Source organism: Onychomys torridus, chromosome 1 (assembly GCF_903995425.1).
Source record: "Onychomys torridus chromosome 1, mOncTor1.1, whole genome shotgun sequence".
NCBI classification, from domain to species: domain Eukaryota; kingdom Metazoa; phylum Chordata; class Mammalia; order Rodentia; family Cricetidae; genus Onychomys; species Onychomys torridus.
Window position 1 is genome coordinate 69,153,602 of NC_050443.1, and position 23,729 is coordinate 69,177,330.

Sequence of the window (23,729 nt, forward strand, 5' to 3'; positions counted from 1 at the left end):
TGAAGTGATGTACACTTCTTTAAAAGTCTAAGCTTGGCACTATTGGGAGGCAGGATTGAGAGAAATCCACCTCAATTCACCCGGAAACTCTCGCTGCCGGCTAGCTTACATAGGACCAAGAAGGTGCTGTGCATGCTAGGGGAGAAAAGGTGGCAATGGTTCCACCAGCACTGGACTCCAGATGCTAAAATACCCACCGGCCTGGCAAGATGGGACCGCTGGCACCATAGTGGCAAAACCATTACTGGAGGTAATCAACTGCTGTTCTGATTGGACCTGAGGTCAGCACCACAGAAGGGAATTCATGCCTGGTACTGTAAACATGGTCAAAAATCCGTAACTAAGGAGCTCATAGGTCCTAGTGGGGGAATCTGCTATTGTTCGACTAAATGATCATGCTGTTTATGTTTGTGCCCATAGATATGTGTGCTCAGAAACTTGAATTAATGCCATCTTGGGGATCCAACCTCCAAGACAGTAAGACAGGGCTTAAAAGGAATCCATGGCATTGGTGTAAACTAAGACTTTTCTATCTGAGGGGTTTTAGGGAATCAAGATGCTGATACGCTCCCTTGGTGGTTCTTTTCTTTATTCTCTCATGTTGTTCTCACCATGCTGTTCTCTCACTATGTTGTTCTTTTTCATTGCTCTGCTCTTGTGTCTTTTTACAGCTTGTATACCCCCCAACAAACCCTTTCAGGCAATACAGGAGCCATAAAAAGGTACATTCCATTGGTAAAGACACGATTAAAACAGAGTCATCAGCTGGGTGGCAGTGGCGCATGCCTTCAATCTCAGCACTCGGGAGGCAGAGGCAGGCAGATCTCTGTGAGTTCGAGGCCAGCCTGGTCTACAGAGCGAGATCCAGGACAGGCACCAAAACTACACAGAGAAACCCTGTCTTGAAAATCAAACAAACAAAAAAAAAGAGTCATCCTGACAACTCACATGAAATATATCTATGAGCAAACAAGGAGCATTTTTTCTCAACCAACCCTTTTGTTGATAGGCTGCAAATTATAAAGAAAGAATCAATTACTTTATTATCTATCTGAGAGGTAACCTAGTAAAGAATTTTAAAAGAATCACAAACCTAAACTGCTGAAGAGCCCCAGAGAATGAGAAAATTGTGTTCTTGCAACCTGAGTGTATTAGCTGCCTTGACCTTATGCCCTGCAATCTCTCAGGCAGAGGAAAAGCAATTTAAACTGACTCAATGACTATGTAAACATATTGAACTAACACCCTGCAATTAGAAGGTATCTAGAGAGTGCTGAGTCTCCAGGCAAGTAGACACCATAAATCCTCTAACTTAGGCTCAAGACAGAAATTCCTGGGGCTGGAGAGATGACTCAGTGGTTAAGAGCACCACCTGCTCTTCCAGAGGTCCTGAGTTCAATTCCCAGCAACCACATGGTGGCTCACAACCACTTGTAATGAGATCTGGTGCCCTCTTCTGGCCTGCAGGGACACATGCAGGCAGAGTACAGTATACATAATAAATAAATCGAGAGAGAGAGAGAGAGAGAGAGAGAGAGAGAGAGAGAAGAAAGAAAGAAAGAAAGAAAGAAATTCCTGAGCTACCATAAATATTTTAGCATCAGCTCAAGTCTGCACTTCCAAGATACTATGACACATTAAAACTCAAAATGTGTTTTCTGCCCTGTGTGTGACTCCTGACTATCAAAAGAAACCTGTAACCCTTACTTTGGGGCTACAGAGTCAAATTATTTTTTGTAGCCTTGACTAGTCAGAATTTATTTTTACAAATTGAGGTCAGGAATGGGTACAAGGAATTAATCACTTGCTAGCTGGCAATAATTGGGGTGTTTTGTATTAACAACCTAGCCAGACAGCTCAGCTATGTCATTGTGAACTACAGGTTGTTTTTCTGGGAATGTTAGTCTTAAAAACAATTAACAAGGCATCTGATCTAATCTAAAGCTATTTTGAAGCTTTTTTTTTTAACCTAATGGTATACATGAAATCTGTGACTTCATTTCTCAGCATTAAGATTAAAGGAATTTGAGCCAACCTGGTTCCTGAACTCAAATGTTTCCCTAAATCATAAATCTGAGCTATGATCTAAAGCAGCTCCTAAGTGGGACTCATAGGTCTTGTGGAACTCGTAGGCCTTAGCTATGAAACATATCCTTGTATTTATTTTTATTCATCAAAATTCTATCAATTGTACAATATAGCTTAAGGAGGAATCAGCTTCCTGACAATCCACAGATATAAATGCCCAGTAGATTGGGATGTTTTCATGAGATAAACACACTACAATACAGGTAGTGGGGGGACTCCTCACATCCAATATACACCATGTCAGATACCAGAGAAAAGACTGTAGCAGCAAACATGAAGAGGGACAACAGAAGCAAAAGACATTCTGGAATCTATAGCCTCCTAGCCTTGCTTAATGAGGTTTGCCCATCAGAGAGTTTTCCTCCTGGTGGGCTGACACTCTGAACCCCAACTGCTACCTGCTTTTTCTCTGACATGGCTACCAGCTACTGCCATTTGATCAGGGAAGCTTCTTTTGCAGTGAGGAGTGGCTAATGCAGAGACTAAACTGGTCAAAGTGCCAGGTTTAAGTAACTGTGAGTGCTCAGCTGGGTGGGTCATTTATATCCACCTCCCCCTACCCAAGACTCAGGGAACATTGCTGAAGAGGAGGTCGGAAGGATGTAAGAGATAGCAGATAGGGGGAGAAGTGTGAACTGTTAACTTCATGGCATGGCTGCTACACATATCAACTTGCAGCTACTATGGTTATCTGAACAAGACCTGCATAAGATCAGTGACTCAAAATCCTAGTGGACTATCTAATGGGTGAGGAAGGAGTTCTTGGGGCAGTTGATGGCTACTGAGGGAGGAGAGTCATTCTCCCTTGGGGATATGCCCATTCTCCGGTGGAAAGCCTCACATCCAAGCACATATGGGCAGCCTTAATTGGACTCAAGAGGTTAGTTATTAACAACAAGAAACAAAGGAGGACATAAAGTGGGGGGGGGGATGTTGGGTAGGATGTACTAGGGAGAACTGGAGAAAGGTAGTGATAGATGGATCTGATAAAAATATATTGTATAAGTACATGAAATTTTCAAAAATAAATAAAAACATATTTTAAAAGTTTAGATTTGGGGAGGGGATAAAATAAACCATTATAAATAATCATGCATACTTGGCACTTTAAAAGTATTTATTACAATATATTTATTACAGATGGGAAAATATGAAGTTTCTAAAAAAAAGTCACAGAGCTATATCAGTACCCCCTCAGCACCCCAGCAAGAAGTTGGGTCCCATTCCCAGTCCCTACAGCAAATGGGCTCTAGGCTCAGAATTATTCCGACACTGTCACTGCTATCAGAGCCAAGTTCAGGGAATACACAGGGATGAGCGGAAGGCGGGACACAAAGGAAATAATAGTCGACATGAATTCAAGAAAGGGTTTAAAAGCACTCATTTTTTTTCCTCTGAGGTACAAAATAGACACTCTAAATATTCAACCACTCCAAATAAATGTTCCTCAGAATACATGGGTTCAAACTTTGAGTTCTACACGAGCAATCGTGACCCCTGCAGGAACTTGTTCAGGGGCCACACGTTGCTCTCGCCCACATTGGAGGTGCGCCTCTGGCACTGCCTGCAGCGCCGGTACTTCTCACACTGGTCCAAGAGGAACAGCTTGTCGGAAGCCCTGGGGAGAAGAAAGCAAGAGCTGATGTCATCAGGTGTCCCTGGAAGCAGAGAGAAGAAAAGTGACCCCGAGCTCTGCCTTCTTGGCGCTTACAGTCCACCTGCTGCCTGCTGCTGCTCGCCCCACATCCTGGCGTCCACTGTCTCCTCCTTTTCACTAACGCAAAGGCTGTGTGCAAATTCCCAACAGTTTGACCCTTCCTTCATGCCTAGCCACACACGCCCAACACCGAACACACGAAGTCCAAGGTCACCCCGCCCCCATCTAAGGTGTGGCCTTGGTGTTTGCCATTATGTTTGCTCGTGTCTCACTCCCTGGAGACCCTGTCTGAGAAGGGCATAAAGCTGCTGACCCACAGGTAACCCCTAACACCTGCAGAGAACTAAGGGTAGACTTGCAAAGAAAAGCCCCAAGAGGCCAGAGCTTTTGGAGAGCTAAGCACCAGAAAGAAAGTAGAGACAAAGAAGGAAAAGCAAACAGGAAGTGGAGATGAAGGACAGCGGTGACTGAGTCTCCATTTTGAAAGTTCTTGGTTCTGCAAGTCAGTTCCAAGCATGCTCTTATGGCCCAACAACATTTCTGTAAGGACACAGAATTCTGTAAAAGTCACAAGGCTGGGTCCGTACCCCTCTCCCAAACCCAGCAGCCAGCAAGAAATTGAGTCCCAACTATGAGGGGCTGGAGGGAGAGCTATCAAAAAAGTGTTTGCTGTGCAGGCATGAAGACCTGAGTCTGATCCTCAGAACCCGTGTACCAGCCAGCCTAGCTTAATAGACGAGCTTCAAGGAGAGACCCTGTCTCAAAAAGCAAGGTAGATGATCCCATTTAAGGTTGGACCTGTGACCTCCACAGGCTGATGCACTCAAAGGCACATGCTTACACACATATGAGGGAGAGAGAGAGAGAGAGAGAGAGAGAGAGAGAGAGAGAGAGAGAGAGAGAGAGAGAGAGAGAGGAAGAGAGAGAGAGAGAGAGAGATATCTAGGAAAACCTTAGAAAATAATCTTGGAAGGGATAGGGAAGACCTATCTGGATTACACCAGAAACAGGACAGAGTTGGCATGTGCTAACTGCATAAACATAAATCTTGCTTTTGTTTTTGCTTGTTTTTTGTTTTGTTTTGTTTTGATTTTATTTACATCAACTACTTCCTTCTTCCTACCTGCTTCCTGCTTGCATCACTGTATACCACAGCCTGGCCTGGGTAGTGAAATATCACTTCTGATGTGTTACACCCCTGGAGCACATTGCTAACTGGACCTCACAATTATTTCCTGTGACTCCTCTATCCACTATCATCATGTTGGCCAAGCATTCTTTGTGAATCTAAAGAAAATCTTGCTGGCATAAGCCTTACTGCTTCTCACTGGTTTTCCACAAAATTGAAAAAAAAATAGTTTGAACTCTCCCACTCCCACACTCTTCCTCTTCTCTGAATCAAACAGCCCCACTTCAACTGTGGCACCTGATTGTCATATTATCCCTCATACTTTCTCCATGATTAGGAAATCAGATGAGAAGTGCCTTTCAAGAAACTCAAAAAGTGGCAGATCTTCATCCATGGCTCTTCAGCCATGATTTAAAAAATGATGATGATGATGATGATGATGATGATGATGATGATGTTGATGATGGAGGAGCTGGAGAGATGGCTTGGCAGTTAAGAGCACTGACTGCTCTTCCAGGGGACCCGGGTTTGATTCCTAGCACCCACATGGTGGGGCTTATAACTGTCTGTAACTCCAGGTCCAGGGAATCTCACACCCTTCTTCTGACCTCCTTGGGAACCAAGCACACAGTGGTACACAGCCATATATGGAGGAGAAAAAACTTATACGTAAAATAAATCTTTAAAAAGAATTGTTTTAAGTCAAGATCAGAGAGATCAGTTAAGAGTCTTGCTGCTCTTCCAGAGAAACTGAGATTGGTTCCCAGAACCAAAAGCACCTCACAGTTGTCTGTAACTCCAACTCCAGGGGCTCTGACACTGTCTTCTGGTCTCCTCAGATACACATGTACACACACTCACACACACACACACACACACACACACACACACACACACACACACACAATGAAATCTTAAACAGCAGTGGAAAAGTAGCTATTTAAACTGGTTTTGGTTACATTTGATCCTTGATTTGATTGTATAGATTGGATCAACTTCATTGGAATCTTAACATCTTATGAAATCTTTTTTTTTTCATTTTATAAAATCTTACCTTAAATTTCTAAGGGATTTCTATTATTTCCAAAGTATAACCATTTCCCATCTTTTTATTTCTTTGTCCCTAAAACTCCTATAGTAGCCTGGTCAGGCAATTATTTCCTTTCACAGTTTACAAATTTAAAAATATGACTAGCGTTAGAAGCCTTTCCAAAGTTAGTGCTAATTATAAATGACAGATTCAAACAGTAAACACACAACTGAAGAGAGGCCCAGCTCCACTGTGTGTAGCTTCTCTTTCCCATTATCGGTCTTTCCTTGACTCGGCTCTTAGGACCTACAATAAAGGCCAGGCATGGTGGTGCACACCTTTAGTCCAAGCACTCGGGGAGCAGAAGCAGGTGAATCTCTGTGTGTTTGAGGCCAGTCTGATCTACATAGCAAGTTCCAGTCCAGCTAGGCCTACATAGCAATACCCTATCTCAAAAAAAGAAATCCATAAAGCTTGGAAGTGTTGAGAGCAGAGCTGATCTTGCTTCAAAGCAGCCCTATTCAAAGAAAGTTACAACCTTCAGCACAGTGGAACCACCGAAGCAGAAGCAAGGATCAGGGCAGGGTCAGTAAAAACTTAACATACAACACAGTGTTTTTCAGTCCCTTGCTCATAAAAGACATTGCTTATCGATTGCAGCAGCGTTTCTCACTAAGCAGATTTGTTCTCCCCACAGAATGTTGTCCAGGGCCTAACTAATCAACTGGGGGCCCTCAAACCCTCCACCACCCTAGATTTAGACACGCAGTGGTTCTCATCCTGGGGGTGACATAGCAGAGATCCTGTATATCAGGTACTTCTATCACGATTTACAACAGTAGCAAAATCACAGCTATGAAGTAGCAGTGCATTAATTTGGGGGAGGGGGGGGTCAGCACAACATGAGGAACTGTATTAAAGGGTCACAGCATTAGGATGGTTGAGAGCCACTGGGATAGAGGAAAGAAAACCTGAAGCTGATTTACAAGGAAGTTTCTTGCAAGCAAAGAGCGGCTGGTTCCCATGAGGTCTTACCGCTCAAAGGCCTTCTCCTCCAGATCCCGCTGCTTCTTCATGCACAGGCTCCTGTCCCAGTCCTCCTGCAAACACTGGTTGACTCTGTTCACTCGATCCAGCTCAGCGACTCTGTCTGCCAAGTGCCTGGGGAGAAAAGAAGAGCCTGATTCCACTCATGATGCTGGGAAGGGCCTCTGGCCACCCTGGAAGCCCCAATTCTCTTATGTTAAATGACACAGAAGGCGTCCTGGTTCTGTTCTGGAGTCTGAACTGAAGCATGGTGAAACTGCTAGCTGACAGGTAATGGGCGGTTCTAAGATCTTTCCTCTTGAATCCTGGCTGAAATTAGCAGGATTCAAGTCCTATTCCAACTAACAGCTTCAGCTCCCAAAGCCACTAATGTCCTTTGGAGCTAATTTGGCTCATCTGAAGGATCATCCTAAATGGATTCCCTATACTGTGTGTTTCTTCCCAGCTGCTCAGCCGTCAGCAATCAGTCTACACATTGCTACAGGTATTTGGTTCTTAGGCTCCCCCCCCCCTTCTCAGAGAAGGTCTCTGTGTGGTTCAGGGGGGCCTTGAACTCTAGATCCCCCCTCCCCCCGCCTCAGCCTCTAGCGTGCTGGGAGCGCAGAAGTGCACTGTCACACTTGGGTGCATTTGAGGAGACAATGGAGAGCCATACAAATGGAGTGCAGGAAGAGAAATTACTTGTAAGCGAGAGCAAGGAAACAGAACTACCCAGCGATAACAGGAATGCGTGATGAAGGGCGTGTCACCCAGGAAGGGAACGCTTGGCTGTGTTGCCACCTCTGGTCTCCATACAAGTCACCACTCCTGACACAAATCACCATCACTGGTCTCCACACAAGTCACCACTCCTGACACAAATCACCATCACTGGTCTCTATAAGCCATCACTCCTGACACAAATCACCATCACTGGTCTCCGTACTAGCCATCACTCCTGACACAAATCACCATCACTGGTCTCCGTACTAGCCACCACTCCTGACACAAATCACCATAAGTCTGGTACACATTATTTATGTGAATCTGCTTTTGCCAAAAGGATGGAACCTTTGCCATCAGTTCTTGCTGCAGTTTTCCAGGAGCTTCATTCAATGTGACCACTGACTCATGCTACTGTGGCAGACTTTATGTGAAAGTTATACCTGCCACTAGGTGTCAGGGCCCTCACAAAAATCAGTACTGTCTTCACCGGGGTCACTTTTTCCTTAAAACCACCATTAACCTAATTGCCATTGTGTGGCTTCATGAAGATTCGATGATAAAATATACCCAACATGCCATACCCATCACAGAATGGAACTCTTTGACAGCTATCTATTTTTCTCCTGAGCTGCTTCCTTTTATCCCCATGTGTGTTAATGGAGAGGGAGAGACTCAGAACTACTGTTTCATCCAACAATGTGATGACTCTCTCCTGAGACAAGCCAGGTGAAAAATATACCTAGTTCCATTGCATATCTAAACTAAAAAAAAAAAAAAAAAATCAACACATGTTTACACACAGTCCAGTTACATCTCAACAGTTATTTTTTTAAAAGCATAAGAAAAATCATTAGGAAAGCTATGCCTTCTCGCAGGCGTGACTATGCTTTAACAATCCTCTTATGCTGCCACGCTCTCTCCTCCCGCCATCAAAATGCCCACAAAGCCTTTTAGGATGCGTGAGTTATAACCTTTGACTCTGCAAGTAGCAAACCTGGTGGTTTCTAAACCACAGAATCTGTAGAAAATGAAATAGCAAGCTTGGCTAAAAAATAACACTAGAGTCAATGTCATACACTCACACAATCATGGCCCAAGATGCAGAGTCAGAGTCATGGGAAAGTCTTGTAGCACAGGTACTTGCAGTTACCCCTGCCACAGAACAGAGCAATGTCTTCACATGTAGTGCTTTGCTGGCTATGACTTGGTAACCTCATCACCACTTCACCACCCTGCACAGATGCAGAGGCTACTGTAGCCTTTCTGCATCCACTTCTTTGTGCAATTTAATAAAGATCTTAGCATTGTGTCTTCTAAGTATTTAAGATCACTTGTTTTTATATGCTAATAAACTGATGAAGAGTTAACCCAAGGAAGACCTCCAAACAGAGCACCTGTTGAAGGAAGGGCCAGCAAGACGGATGTCTTAGTTAAGGTTTTTTGTTTTTTTGTTTGTTTGTTTGTTTGTTTGTTTTGCTATAATGAAACACAATACCAAAAAGCAACTTGGGGAAGGGAAGGGTTTATTTGGCTTACTCTTCCACATCACTGTTCATCAATGAAGGAAACCAGGAGAAGAACCCAAACATCATAGGAACCTGGAGACAGGAGCTGATGCAAAGGCCATAGAAGGCCTGCTTACTGCCTTGTTCATCATGGCTTACTCAGCTTACTTTTTTTTTTTTTTTTTTTTTGAGCACAGGGCCTTGAGCTTGCTAGGCAAGCACTCTACCACTGAGCTAAATCCCCAACCCCTACTTTTTTTTTTATAGAACCCAGGACCACCAGCCCAGGGATGGCACCATCCCCAATGGGCTGCACCTCCCCCATCAATCACTAATTTGAAAAATGCCCTACAGACTTGCCTACAGCCTGACCTTATGTAAGCTTTTTCTTAATTGAGGCTCCTCCTCTCAGATGACTTTAGTTTGTGTCAAGTTGACAAAAAACTATCCAGCACAGTGGGTCAGCAGATAAAGGCTCTTGCTGCCAAGCCTGATGCCCTGTACTTGATCTCTGCCTGGATAGGACTCATTTCCACATAGCAGTAGAGAGAACTCACTCTTACAAATCGCCCTCTGATTCTAACATGAACACTATAGCTTGCATGCATGCATACACACACAAAAACACATACATGCATACATACATACATACATACATACATACACAAATAATAAATAAATATTTAAAAGAGTACTCACTGCAGAGCATGGTGACATTCACCTTTAATCCCAGCACAAGTGGATCTCTGTGAGTTCAAGGACAGCCCAAACTACACAGAGAAACTCTGCCTCTAATTAATTAATTAAGTAAGTAAGTAATTAATTAATTTAAAATATTACCTACTTAAGCTCATATAATGGAGAATTATATACCAATTTATAATTCTGCAAAAGAGCAGCATACACACACACACACACACACAGTTTCCTCTCTTTGTAATAGCTATAGCTTTGTTGACTGGGCTCCGAGGCAAGCACTATGCTAAGTGATTTGCAGGAGTCACTTAAATCTGGACCATCAGAAGGCAAATACTTGTATTAGCCCTAGTACAAAAACAAACCCAGTGCCCTCAGAAGTATGTAGCCTGCTCTATATCATTCAACAATACAGTGACAAAAACATGCCAGCTAATCAGAATGCATTTGAGAAGTAGTCTGGAGGTCCAAGTGAAAAGCTGAAGTCCAAGTTCAAAGAAGGGGTCATGAGGGTCTGAAAAGTTGGCTCATGGAGCTGGAGAGATGGCCCAGTGATTAGGTGTACTGGCTGATCTTCTAGAGAACCTGGGTTCAATTCGCAGAACCCACATGGCACCTCACAACTGTCTAACTCCAGTTCCAGAGGATCCAATACCCTCACATAGACATACATGTAGGCAAGACACCAATGCACATAAATAAAAATAAATAATTTTAAAAATAAAAAGTGTCCTGGCAGCCTAGGTAGAAAGGGTGTGCTCGTCAGGCTTGGGACAAGAAAACCTATCACTGAGTATGGAAATATGTCACAATTTTAGAAACTTGATATGTATCAAGGCAAAGCTCTTGTCCTTGTACAGATTAGACTAAAACAGGGAAGCGTATAATGCATATAGATCATGATTCTAACAGAATAAACTTCACTATTTAACTCCTCTCTACCAACAGTCAATCCCACGAGCATTGTGTCACCTTCAGTCTGTCACTCAGCTCACGTTCAGCCAAGCCAGCACAGAATATAACAGACCCATACACTATCCCACAGGGACCATCCTAGTATTTATAAAAATTTAATATTAGGACTTTTTGTAAGTACCACTACCTTCTAAAAAGAGTGGATTCCTTGGCCAGAAGCCTTGGAATGGATGATAATTTTGGCTCATCAAAGATATAAGAGTTGGTAAACATTTACAGAGAAGGAACTAGTTTCCTATGACAATCTGGGTTGGGGTGGGAAATAGGAAGTGGATGATGGAAGGCTAGGAAGGAAACGTGAAGATGCTGTGACTGAGAGCCAGTGGGACCTTTAAAATTTCCCCAGCAGTTAGGTGACCAACTGGACATTCTGAGAAATCACGTGTGAGATGTTTGAACTTAGAGATACAGGCACTGAGACAGAACTCCCTTCCCCATCCTCCATGATGGAAGCAGAAGGTCCTGGGAACTGAGGAAGGACCCGGTGTCAGGTTTTGATCTACATGAGTGTGGCAGCATATTTCTAGCTCATTTAGTACAACCAATGGACAGTGCTGATGTTAGGATTCTTTTAAAAAGTTATACTGTTGTACAGGAGTGGTGGTGTACACCTTATATCCCAGCACTCAGCGGGCAGAGGCAGAGAGATCTATGAGTGAGTTCAAGGCCAGCCTGGTCTACAAAGCAAGTTCCAGGACAGCCAGGGCTACACAGAGAAACTCTGTCTCAAAAAACAGAAGAAGAAAGAAGAGGAGGAGGAGGAGGAGGAGGAGGAGGGGGAAGAGGAAGAAAAGAAGTTATACTGTGATATAAGGGGAAATGTGGAGTTGGGACTTGAAGAAGTGGAAATTGATAGAGGGTACTTTTTTATTTAATAACTTTCTCTTCATTGGAAGAATTATGTATAAAACTAAGTGAAATATGTAACAAATTTAGAATAATGGCTTGCATAACTCCTCCATATGTTAGTCACATTTCTTCTCTGCTATTGCTACCAAGAAAGAAAGAGTTGGGGGAGAGGAAGAAGGAGCGGGAAGGAAGGGGGAGTCAGACCCAAGCTCTCCTTACTCTCTCTGCGTCCTCTGAAGCATCTGCAGATCCCGCCTCTGGTCCACCAGCTGGTTCAGGATGGCGTTCCTCTTGAGGCTGGCGGCTGCCTCCACCTGGTGCTTCATGCAGCTCTGCTCTCGCTTTCGCCTGTCCACCTCCATTTCACCCTCGTCCTTACCAAAGATGGGCTCAGCAGAATCGGGCTCAAACATGGGCAACTGGGAGGGTTTGTTCTTTACCTGAAATGGACAGCACATAATGGGCAGTTCTACAACTTAGTAAAACACCAACACTGAGGCTCATGGGAATGAACAAGGGCCTCAAAACCTACCAAATGAATAGCATGTATGTGTGTTTACGTCACTGTGTGCTTATTTATAGAACAGTGTTGATGCAGTGCGTAATTTTTAAGTAACAATCATCCTCTCCCTACCTGCGCATCCAAAGCTCTCTTGTAGTACTGTGTTTCTTCCATCTTCTCTTTTAGGTACTGGGCTCTTTGTGCAGCAAGCCTGATATTTAAGAAGCAGAAAAGACAAGAGAGCCACTTTACAGTTTGAATATAGCAACACAAGCCAGCCTTATCAAAACATGCTCCGTATTAACAGGAATGTGTACATGATGCATAAAAACTCATCGTCCATTCTGGAAGCTCTCCTGAAAGAAAAGGTAATTCAAGTCTACAGGCTATTGGACACTGTGTTCACACAGGGCAGACAGGACAGGTAGAAGCAGAGGGTGGGCCATATCATACAGATGGGATGAATACCTCAGGTACCCTCCCCACCCCATGCACATACACAAATGCTTTTTTAGATCTAGACAAGAAGGCCATGCCTATACTTTCTATAGGCAGATTCAATATATAATTCTTCCTTAAGAAAAGAAATCTACCCTATTATAATTTACAGTCATTATATAAAACCTGCCAAAAACCAGTACGACCAATAACATTGGTATAATGGAGCAGATATATTCTAGGACAGTATGTTCTTTTGGGCACAGAAACTAGCTTATTGTTTATTGCAGCAGTCTCTGTTCATGCTACACAATGACTGTCCTGGCTTCAGCAGCAAAAGTAGGAGCCCCCTAAGGCAGATAAAAATTTCATGCCCCTGGCCCTACCCAGGGCCTCAGACAGCTCAACCTGGGCAATAAGATTCTCCTTCCAGACAATTTAGAATTGAGACTAATATTCTCCAAGCTCAGCCAGGTGGTGGTGGTGCATATCTTTAATCCCAGCACTCAGGAAGCAGAGGCAGGTGGATCTCTCTGAGGCCAGCCTAGTCTACAGAGCGAGTTCCAGGATAGGCTCCAAAGCTACACAGAGAAACCCTGTCTCCAAAAAAACAAAACCAAAACAAAATAAAACAATACAAATTATATATATTCTCCAAGTTCAAGGTGGAATAAAGGTGGTGTTGAGTAAAAAGCTGTGGGTATGAACAGAGGGAAAACTGATCCACACTGCTTTTCTTTTTGGGGGGAGAGAGGGGCGGGGGTGGGTGATACAGGGTTTCTCTGTGTTGCTTTGTGCCTTTCCTGGAATTTGTTTTGGAGACCAGGCTGGCCTCCAACTCACAGAGATCCACCTGCCTCTGCCTCCCAAGTGCTGGGATTAAAGCCATGCGCCACTACCTCCCAGCTCACATTGCTTTTCAATCCCTGGTTCTAATGTCATCTGTGTCGGTGCCCTCTGGCTTGATGGAACATGCTACAATGCTTATAGCAAGACCTCAGCTTTGCCGTGAGGTCCCTTGAGCATCTCACAGTTGTGCTCAAGCTGTGTTCCTTCCGGTATCTACCAGAAGCATTGGCAATCATAAATAGTACAAAACGCTACTCTGTAAGTACAGTGCTTTTAGAGCCTGTCGTTGCTGTAACTAGAGAAATGGCGGCTTTCTCTTTGTGATGCAGTTATGCCTGTGGTGCTGGCTGTTATTTGGGTTAGCTTGTTCCCTTGGCTACAGAGGTAGGTGCTAACGAAATGTTGAATGTTTATTCAATCCCACAAAGAAAGTAGCGTCAACACAAAACTTTGTCTTTCTGGCACATGTGCTGGACTCACTCCTCTGTGAGCTGCACTTGTTCCAAGCGATCCATCAACTCTTTGTTTTGTCTTTGCTTTATTTCCTTCTCCCGTTTACTTTCCATTTGTTTCAGGAGACTCTGGGAATACTCTTCTTGCTTAAAAGCATTAATCTCAGGACTAAGAGGTCGTTTTTCAAACAGGAAGGATTTCTGAAATGAGGCACAAGCAATCCTCTTACTCTCATGCACCAAAAAGTAAAGTTAACAACACAAACTAAAATCCAAGCATTACTTAATTTCTAACATTTGCCCAGCGCCCCAGACCTTAGCCAGCTAGTATTTAGATAACGCACAGAATAATAATGACATGAGCATATTCAGTGATAAAGCTGAGCTAAGTTCCCAGTTCTGAACCTCTCTCAGAAAAGATCCTGAGCTGATAATAACAACATCCTTACAAAGGAAGAGGGAATTCTGTGTGCAGAGCCATGGACAAGGACATGCCCATGGGAGTGGAAAGAGAATCTCCTGAATATCTACTGTGAGCTTAGACATTCCAGAACTGGTGCTCCTCCGTCAAGATCAAAGATCAGAGACCTTGCTCTCATCAGCTGCATTCTGCTGTAGGAAACAGACAGAAAGTGACAAAGTCATCTGATCATTTAAGGTTGTAATAAGTGCTGTGAAATCCTAATCCTAGAGAGAGTCTGAGGACTGGATGAATTGCCTGACATTTTTCCATGGAGAGGAATAATTGTCTCCACTGCAAATACCCAGGGGTCCTCTGTCCCAAACAGAAGGAGTCACAGGTGCTAAGAGACCAGGCATGGCCAGTGAGAGAAAGTGGGGGATGCATTGCTGAAGCACAGTGAACAAGAAGCACAAGTCGTCAGGCGGCGGCGCACGCATTTAATCCCAGCACTCGGGAGGCAGAGCTAGGAGGATCTCTGTAAGTTCGAGACCAGCCTGGTCTACCAAGGGAGTTCCAGGAAAGGCACAAAGCTACACAGAGAAACCCTGTCTCAGAAAAAGAAGAAGAAGAAGAAGAAGAAGAAGAAGAAGAAGAGGAGGAGGAGGAGGAGGAGGAGGAGGAGGAGGAGGAGGAAGAAGAAGCACAAGTCAATAAGCTAAAGAAGATGGGCCGCCACACAAGGTCTGACAGGGCAGAGCAATTTGCTGGAGTCCAAAATCTAAAGCAATTTGGATTTCATTTTGATTCAATGGGACACCATTAGAGGAATTAAACGGGAGAGTAATAATACTTTGATTAGGAGTTTTTAAAGATCATTTGGTTTTTGTGTGAAGAACTGATTGTAGGGGAGTAATTATTGGAGGACAAAACAGAAGGTTGCCTATAATGTGTCCTGAAGAAAGATAGTAACATGGATGATAAAGAGATTGGGGCAAATATTGGATATGCTTGGGAGATGAATGCAACTAGACTTGTTGATAGTTGCATTTGAGGGAGAGAAAAGGAAACCAGAAACCAATCACTCCTACAGTGCAATGCGCTGGCTGGTGATGGCAGCCTGCACAGAAGCTAAACTCTGCAACATTAACCTAGTCCAATCAACTTACTGATATGAAAACACAGAGAGGAATGGAGGAGGATAGACTCAGAAGCTCTTAGTCTTTCTGTGAAGAGGCAGGGAGTGGGCGGTCATAACTGTAGTCTGTAACTTATCCGTAGGGAGGCAGTGATCAGGTCTAAATGGCAGCCCAGTACTTTCTTCCCCTCTCGGATGCCCTTGCCAGGAAAGCTCTTCCTTCATTTTTTTCTTTGCCTTACTCTTACATGCAGGAATCATCCTTCAGTCTTTTCAAAGATTTACATGGTGGTTAGGCTGCACTCATCCCTTTGAGTGTCTGTCTCCTCTAGACTAAAATCTCTTTAGACTACAGAATGTGTCTGCTACATACCAACAGAATGGCCAGTCCAGAGGAGCTCCATGTGTGTAATGATGAACAAAGAACATTCCTATTATACCTATGTGGAGAATGTCAGATTGTGTCAATAGTGGTATAAAAAAGATTCAGGCAGGAACAAAAATTAGATTCAGTGGTTGAAGACATGAAGTGAAGCAAATAGCTTGCCTCCATCTGAAGTGGAATTCTCAAACCTTAATGCATTCAGATCACCTGGAGATCTCACCCTAGTCCACAGCCACTTGGTGAGTCCCTAAAAGTTTTCATTCCTAGCAAGTTCCCAGACAACGTCAATGCTGTGGCTTTCTCTTTAGATCCTGGGGCTGGGCATTAGGGCCTGTCCTAGGGCCTGACTGGCAGACTGTAATTAGCAAGAGTTGTAGCGATGAATAGAAATCATACTGTGACTGTGAACTGTGTTGTGGAGGCAAACCCTCGACAGACCTACACAGGCCACTTTCCAACTTAGTTACTTCAAATGGCACAACCTGCAGCATAGGATATTAGCTTCAAGGTCTTACAAGTGAGGAAATATTAGCCACAGAAATTTTCATGCACTTTAATAAACTGCAAAAAGATGACTGCTGCCTTATTAATATCCCAACACAACTAGCAGAACTTGGGGAGTAAGCGCTGCAGTGCTGAGCAACCATTGGTCCAAGCTCTGAATAAGAAAATGCCAACCACCCAGAGACAGTTCCCCCAAGTGGAATTACAAATACATCTGGAAGTTACAAAAGTCACTCATTTCCCACAGAGAAACACATATTCAAACAACAAAAATTGTTTTAAAGATTAATAGCTGGTCATGGTGACGCACACATTTAATCCCAGCACTCAGGAGGCAGAGGCAGCAGGATCTCTGTGAGTTCAGGGTCAGCCTTGTCTACAAAGCAAGTTCCAGGACAGTCAAGGATATTACACTGAGAAACCCTGTCTTGAAAAACTATACACACACACACACACACACACACACACACACACACACACATACACACAAAGAGATTAAGAAAGATCCAATTATCTTTAAAAACAAAAAAAAAAAGGTATTGCTTAAGTGATAAAAAGTTTGATAGGAAACAATTTGGCAGAAAACACACACAGCTTATATGCTATCGATAGAAATTTTAAAGAAACTCACATAAAATTCGGGTTTCTCATTCTTGTGATTCCTTATAGCTTCAGCGACTCCAAGATTATAGGCAGCATTTTTCTGATTCTGCTCTCTAGCGGCCATACTTTTCACCTATTACAAACAGGGGTTTTTTTTATTTTTAATTTAATAACAAAATATAATCTTCAAAGCCCTTTATTCTGCCAGGAGGTGGTGGTGCTCGCCTTTAATCCCAGCACTCAGGAGGCAGAGCCAGAAGGATCTCTTTGAGTTCAAGGCCAGTTTGGTCTACAGAATGAGTTCCAGGATAGGCTCCAAAGCTACACAGAGAAACCCTATCTCAAAAAACCAAAAATAAATAAATAAAAATTTGATCAAAATTAAATAAATAAATAAACCCATCATTTTCGCATTTTTCTTCTTTTATTTTAGACAAGGTGTCCCTATGCAGCCCTGGCTAGCCTGGAACTTACTATATGTAGACCAGTCTGACGTCAAACTCACAGAGATCTGTCTGCCTCTGTCTCCTGAGATTAAAGGCATACACAACACCTTTAAAACTCAGCCCTGTGGGTTGAGGGGAAGATCCATAATGTATGCCAACGTTAAATACAGGGACATTCACCAGGGAAAACTTGGACACCACCTGTCTTATTTAGGGTTTCTATTGTGATAAAAACATTATGACCAAAAGCAACTTGGGAGGAGATGAGTTCAGTCTAACTCCCAAGTCATACTCCATCGCTGCGAGAAGTCCGGGCAGGAACCGAAGGCAGGAAGGAATTGAAATGGGGACAATGGAGGAACACTGGCTACTGGCTTGCTCTCCACAGCTTGCTCCATCTGCTTTATACACCTCAAGACCACCAGCCCAGGGGTGCCACTGCCTCCACTGAGCTGGACCCTCCCACATCAATCACTAATCAAGAACAAGCTGTATAGACTTGCCTGCAGGCAAATGACTCTAGTTTGTACCAAGTTGACATAAAACCAACCAACACACCACCTGCGTTAGCCCAGCAGCATACAAATGATGAAGTGTGTTACAGGGCAAGCATGCGCAGAATCTATGTGGTCAAGTCTGAGAATGGTGTCCACCCCCCGTCAAACCCTCTCCTGCTAAGGCGTTAGTCTACCTGGTTTTTGAAGAAAGCCTCCTGGTCTTTCAGAATTTGGTACTGCTGCATGAGTCGCTCGTCCTCTATCTCTCTCCCCCTCCTGTCACCTCCATAGTACAGTGGGAAATTCCGTTGTGCTCGTTGCAAACACACATAGCACATTTCCTGCCATTCAAATTTCAGGACAAATTATACATCTTAATTTTTTGTCTTTATTTACTTTATTCTCTTCACAAGCTTTCTAAAGACTAGGTGTGTCAGGAAACGTGTTTCATAAAAGAATTTATATTGGTAAAATATAATATCTAATATGCAATTAGCAAAAGAAGTTTTACCGAGTAAATTTTGAAAGTAATTAAATTGGATTTAATGAACTCCCAGAAGAGCTGAAATTTAGAAGGGATTTTCTAGCCCTCTTAAGTAGGCACTCTTGACTAGCAGGCAAATCTCAGTCCAGATACTTGAGTGTGCCCGTAGATTATATTAATGAGGAGTGATTCCCAGAATTCTCTTGGAGAAACGGAAATCAGAGAATGAGCCTGAGTGGGCTTTATTCAGAGGAAGGCACTGTACCTGTCCTGCCTTATTATGATCCTGGCAAGCTGGGGCAGGAGATGTTTTGGGCTTCTCATTGTCATTTTTCTGACCACCTGGAGAGGATAAACTTCGAAGACAATGGAGCACAAATTAATATTTTATATAATCTAGCCTCTAGAACAATGGGTATTTTAAAGATTCTTTATACTATGTGAAGGAGTGTGTGGGTGTGTGTGGGGGTATAGGTGTGTGCACATAAGTGCAGACAACAGAAGAGTGTTGAAACCACTGTAATTGGAGTTACAGGTGGTTGTGAGTCACTTGATATGGGTGCTGGGAAGGGAACTCAGGACCTCTTAGAAGAATGGTAAGTGCTTCTAACCAAGGACTTATCCCTCCAACTCCAGGAGAGTGATAATTTTAGAGACAAAGGAAAAAGGATTGGGCATGGTGGCTCCTGTGAGTTCAAGGCCAGCCTGATCTACAAAGCCAAAGCAGGACTGCTAGAGTTACATAACAGAGAGACCCTGTCTTAAAAAAAAAAAAAAGAAAAGAAAAGAAAAAGATACAGAAAAAAGTATTTTTTCCTTCAGAATAGCTGTATGCATCCAAGTTAAGAACATGTACTTTGTGTCAGAGTTGGGTTTGAACTCAGTTTGTGGCTTGCAGGTAGTTATGTCATCTTGGAAATCTTGTTACCACTTCTGCAAAAATGGGGATAAATTCATTCATTTCACAACAATATGTCTGCTTGCTGTGTGATTCTTCAAGATGAGGAAATGCAGTGCAGACAAAACCCATGCACACAGAAGTCCTTATCCTCAAGGATTTATCATTCCGATGGAGAGAGCCAGGCAGTAATAAAATAAGTATATCCCATGATGACCATAAATGCTGTGCACTGAAGAAATGGAGTATTAAATCACAAATCAAATTCCCAGGGGAGTTCCCACTAAGAAGAAAACATTGGCATAAATACCCACAGGACGTGAGAGAAACAATGTGGGTTCTCAGTAGGAAAGACATTTCAGAAGAGCAAATGGGACCACGTCCTGGAGGTGGGAGCATTCCTGGACCCACGGTGTTGGAGGGAGATGAGGTACAGATGAGAAGCATAAGAGAAAGCAGAGACCAGGCAGGACCCTTGCAGCCAGGAGAAGAACTTTATCTCTTACAGGAGAGTGGGAAGCAGGGAGGGTTTAGGTAGTAGATGCCATCATCTGCCTTACACAGGATTATTTTGGCTACAACATTGAGAGAAAATTAAGTGGGGACTATGGTAGTTAAATATCAGTTTAACAGGATCTAGACTCATCCAGGAGAAAAACCTCTGGCATGTTTATGAGAGAAGTTTCTAGACTGGTTTGACCTAGTTGTTAAGACCCACTCTGGTACTGGAGATGCCATCCTATGGCCAGGATGAATAAAAATAACAAAGCAAGCTGACCACCCATATTCATTTCTCTCTGCTTTCTGGCTGCAGGAACAATGTGACCAGCTGCTTCAAGCTCCTGTGACATTGTGTGCCCATCCTTGAACTGTGAGCCAAAATAAGCCCTTCTTTTCTTAAGCTACTTTCATCAGACATTTAGTTACAGCAGTGAGAAAATAATTAATACAAAAGCAAGAGCAAAACATGATAGAACAGAGTTCTGGTAACTCAGAAGAAAGTGATGTGGACCAAGGTGGTAGCAGCAGAGGTCATAAGAAGTGGCTGCATTGTGGATATGTTATCTAGATGTTTTGGAAGTACAGTTGGCTGAATTTTCTAGTAAGATAAAGAACTTTTGCTTTCTCTCCATGCCACAGAGTGTTTCCTACCACAATCCTAACCCCACACCTCCCACCCCCTGATCAAACAAAGTTTCAGTCTCTTACTTCATCCAGACTCCAGCCTTTTGTCAGAAACCAAGAACTGAGGTCACAGAGGATGTGGGAATGGTTTCCAACATTACCCAGGAAAATAGCTTTAAATATTATTATAAATATTTGCTGGTGTTTTTAGCTGTACAACATGAACATTATGCAAACAATGTAACAGGGAAAAACACATGGGGAAATATTTCTACACAGAGCAAATTCTCAAAACAAAATTGCCAAGCATTTTAAGTATGTAAGACCAAAAGAGAAGTTCTGTCAGCAGCCCCAACAAATGAGGTAATTCAGACCCAAGGAAATAATAAAGGCAATGGCACAACAAGAGAGAAACCTACAATTAAACAAGTGTACTCGAAGAGAGAGATGAACCGGAGAATCATGGGAAGTAATTAAAAGTGAGACCAAGGGGCTGAAGACATGGTAGAAGGGGATGACTGACAGCCTGTGGACCTGAGTTCAAACCCTGAATCCCACATGGTAAAGGAGAGAACTGGCTCCTCTAGTTAAAACAAACAGAGGAGAGACAAGAAAGATGCATCCTATATATGAACAAAATATGTATAAAAATACAAACTACATATTTGAAATAAAAATGTGAATGCTACTTTAAAAGCAGCACAAAAAATAAAAGAAAGAAATTTTTTTAATAGAGAAACAAAAACCAGATTCAGATGCTCCAACATACATTTCATAGGAGCCAAAATGAAACAAACGAAACAATAAAGAACAATATTCTAGAAAACAATGGCTAAGGATTTTCTAGAAAGCCGTAACTCCTGTGAAGAGTGAGAAATGCAAACACTCAGAAAGGAAATGTAAAAGCTTCAAGAAGGAAAAACTCAGAGGTCTCTTTGGGACCTGCACCAGGAGAAAGTAGAGGCATTTCATTAAAATGCAGAGGAAAAAATAACCATCAACCAAGAATCAGCAACACAATACTAATCCACTTATGCAGTAAAAGAAATAGAGGAAAAGCATAAAAAGAAGAGCAGGACAAAGCAGAGAACTTGCCCAAAGAATCATCAGAGAACACGCAGGAAGACAGCATAAGCAGATACATCAAAACACTGGTGAATAAAGAAGTGATGGGGTGCCAGGCCTGTGTGACAAACTACCTTCCGCTGGATGTTCCTATAAAACTGTCCTGTGATTTGTAAACACTCAGAAATCAGCAATGCCTGTAGAGTTGGGAAGCAGTCTGGGAAGCAGTCAGGCCTGCTGAACTCTCCCTGTACTCCAGCTGCCTTGGCTGAATAACATTCATTCACACGCTCCTGATTTCCCTTTAGATTATGAGCCCCGGTCAGGTCACCTCTGTAATCCCCATCACCTCCCACACGGAATGTTCTCAGTAGTCCTTAATAAAGTGATGGAAGAGTTTCTGAGATGTCCTTAGTCAGAGGAAGACTTCAAGAGCGTATTTGGTAAAGTGCAACAGCAAAAGAAGGTCAGTGCGTTACTTTTCAGAGGTCATGCCCTTTCCACCATTCCCACTTCGCTCTAGCTTGTCCAGCAGGCTGACACTTGTCACTTTAGCAGGAGAGATAGCTTGCCTATCACGGTGTTTCTTGGGTGATGAGATATCTAGAAGAAATAACAAACGCAAATGATAGCCTCTTCGATTTTCAGACAGCTAAGTAGAGAACTAAATATGCACATCAGTTCCAACAAGGAAATTACCAAGGAAAAGTTTCATGTAGGACATGCTCTTTTCTTTTCTTTTTCTTTTTTCTTTTTTTTCTGAGACAAGGTTTCTCTGTGTAGCTTTGTGCCTTTCCTCGAACTCGCTTTGGAGACCAGACTGGCCTCAAACTCACAGAGATCCGCCTGCCTCTGCCTCCTGAGTGCTGGGATTAAAGGCATGTGCCACCACCGCCCGGCTCATACTCTTTTCTTTTAATATCTCTTACCCTATTGAGACAGAGTATGCCCTAAAGTCCACTTCATGCATTTATGCTACTTATCATGACCTGCTCAAGCAACAGGGGGTCGCACCAAACATAGCAGTGTAAGAGCTGGGAGTAACAGGGTTAAGGCAAGGTACAGGGTTCCAGGAATTAAAAAGTGTTTATAAGAAGAAAAAAAAAAAAAATACAGTGGCTATTTGTGAATCTAAAAGTTGTAGTTTGAATGTGAAATGTCTCCCCTAGACTCCTGGATTTAAAAATACTCAGTTCCCGGTGGATGACACTATTTGAGAAGGCTAAGAACCTTTAAGAAGGTAGGACCTTGCTGGGGAAAAAAAAAAAAAAAAGGAGTCACTGAAGGTGAGCCTTGAGGTTTTACAGGTGGACTCCACTTCCTGGTCATTCTCGGATTCCTATCTACAGATACAATGTGATCAACTGACTTTCCACCCTGCCATGCTTGGCTCCTGGAACCCAATCACAAGCCAGAGTAAACCTTTCCTTCCTTAAGTCACTTCTCGTCAAATATTTCTTCGTGGCAACAAGGAAAGTAACTAACACACTAACTTTATTTACTTTGAGCATATGTGTTCCTAGGTAACACCACCTAGTTCATAAAAGTCAAGAACAATAGCCTGTACCCACAAACCATTGGCCTACCCCTGGCTCCTTCTTCTTTGTCTGACGGGTCTTTCAACTTGGTCTTCCTTGGTCTGTTCTCTCTACCTTCCTCTGCAATGGCCTCCATGGGTGGTTTGTTCTCTGTCTCTTTGTGCTCAATCCTAAGAATAAATCAAAATGTTTGTCCTCCACACTGATCCTGTGTGACTGTGTAGACTCTCAATTCTGAGAAGCAACCCACCACCTCTCTGATTTCACAACAAGCCTACTTCTTTCAAGGGGGTGCAAGATTTGCCCTGTGGATATGTAACATGAACCTCCCTCTCGTTGAGGCCAAAACTACCTACCTTTGTATCATGGGCCCCAAAAAGACCTTGATATAAAGAAATTGCTTGAACACCTCAACTTAAATTTTTCCCTTTGGTTTCAATTTGAGTTTTTCTGTCCTTTCTATATCTGTGAGAGATGTCTGTCAGCTTGAAGTCAAGAAATCACAGCCTGGTAATCAGATTGCACCCTGTAACAACCATTTGCCCCCTTCCTCCTCTTCATTTCCCCATCCTCTCCCTGCGTAAAAAGAAGAACCGTAAAGAGACAGTTTGGAAAGTGCTGTTCTGTTGGTGTGTACAGTTGAAGATTTTCTTTGGTTTCAGGTGTGAGTTCAGGGCACTCCCCCCAGAGAGAGAGCCTGTGCCTTGAAATAAATTCAAGGACC

The 23,729-nt window shown here is 43.0% G+C and overlaps 1 protein-coding gene across 1 annotated transcript in view; it reads right to left on the reverse strand.

The window, feature by feature from the left end:
• Window positions 1-3,441: 3,441 nt before the first annotated feature.
• Window positions 3,442-23,729, reverse strand: part of Ccdc81 (coiled-coil domain containing 81) — a 34,346-nt gene continuing 14,058 nt past the window's right edge. Inside the window, exons 6-15 of the mRNA XM_036198116.1 lie at window positions 23,054-23,175; window positions 21,947-22,070; window positions 18,645-18,735; window positions 18,090-18,236; window positions 16,981-17,085; window positions 13,951-14,123; window positions 12,316-12,394; window positions 11,901-12,121; window positions 6,940-7,065; window positions 3,442-3,706 (exon numbers count right to left, since the gene is read on the reverse strand). Of these exons, the coding sequence (XP_036054009.1) occupies window positions 3,565-3,706; window positions 6,940-7,065; window positions 11,901-12,121; window positions 12,316-12,394; window positions 13,951-14,123; window positions 16,981-17,085; window positions 18,090-18,236; window positions 18,645-18,735; window positions 21,947-22,070; window positions 23,054-23,175 (1,330 nt within the window). The 3' untranslated portion in view covers window positions 3,442-3,564. The remainder of the gene's footprint in view (window positions 3,707-6,939; window positions 7,066-11,900; window positions 12,122-12,315; window positions 12,395-13,950; window positions 14,124-16,980; window positions 17,086-18,089; window positions 18,237-18,644; window positions 18,736-21,946; window positions 22,071-23,053; window positions 23,176-23,729) is intronic.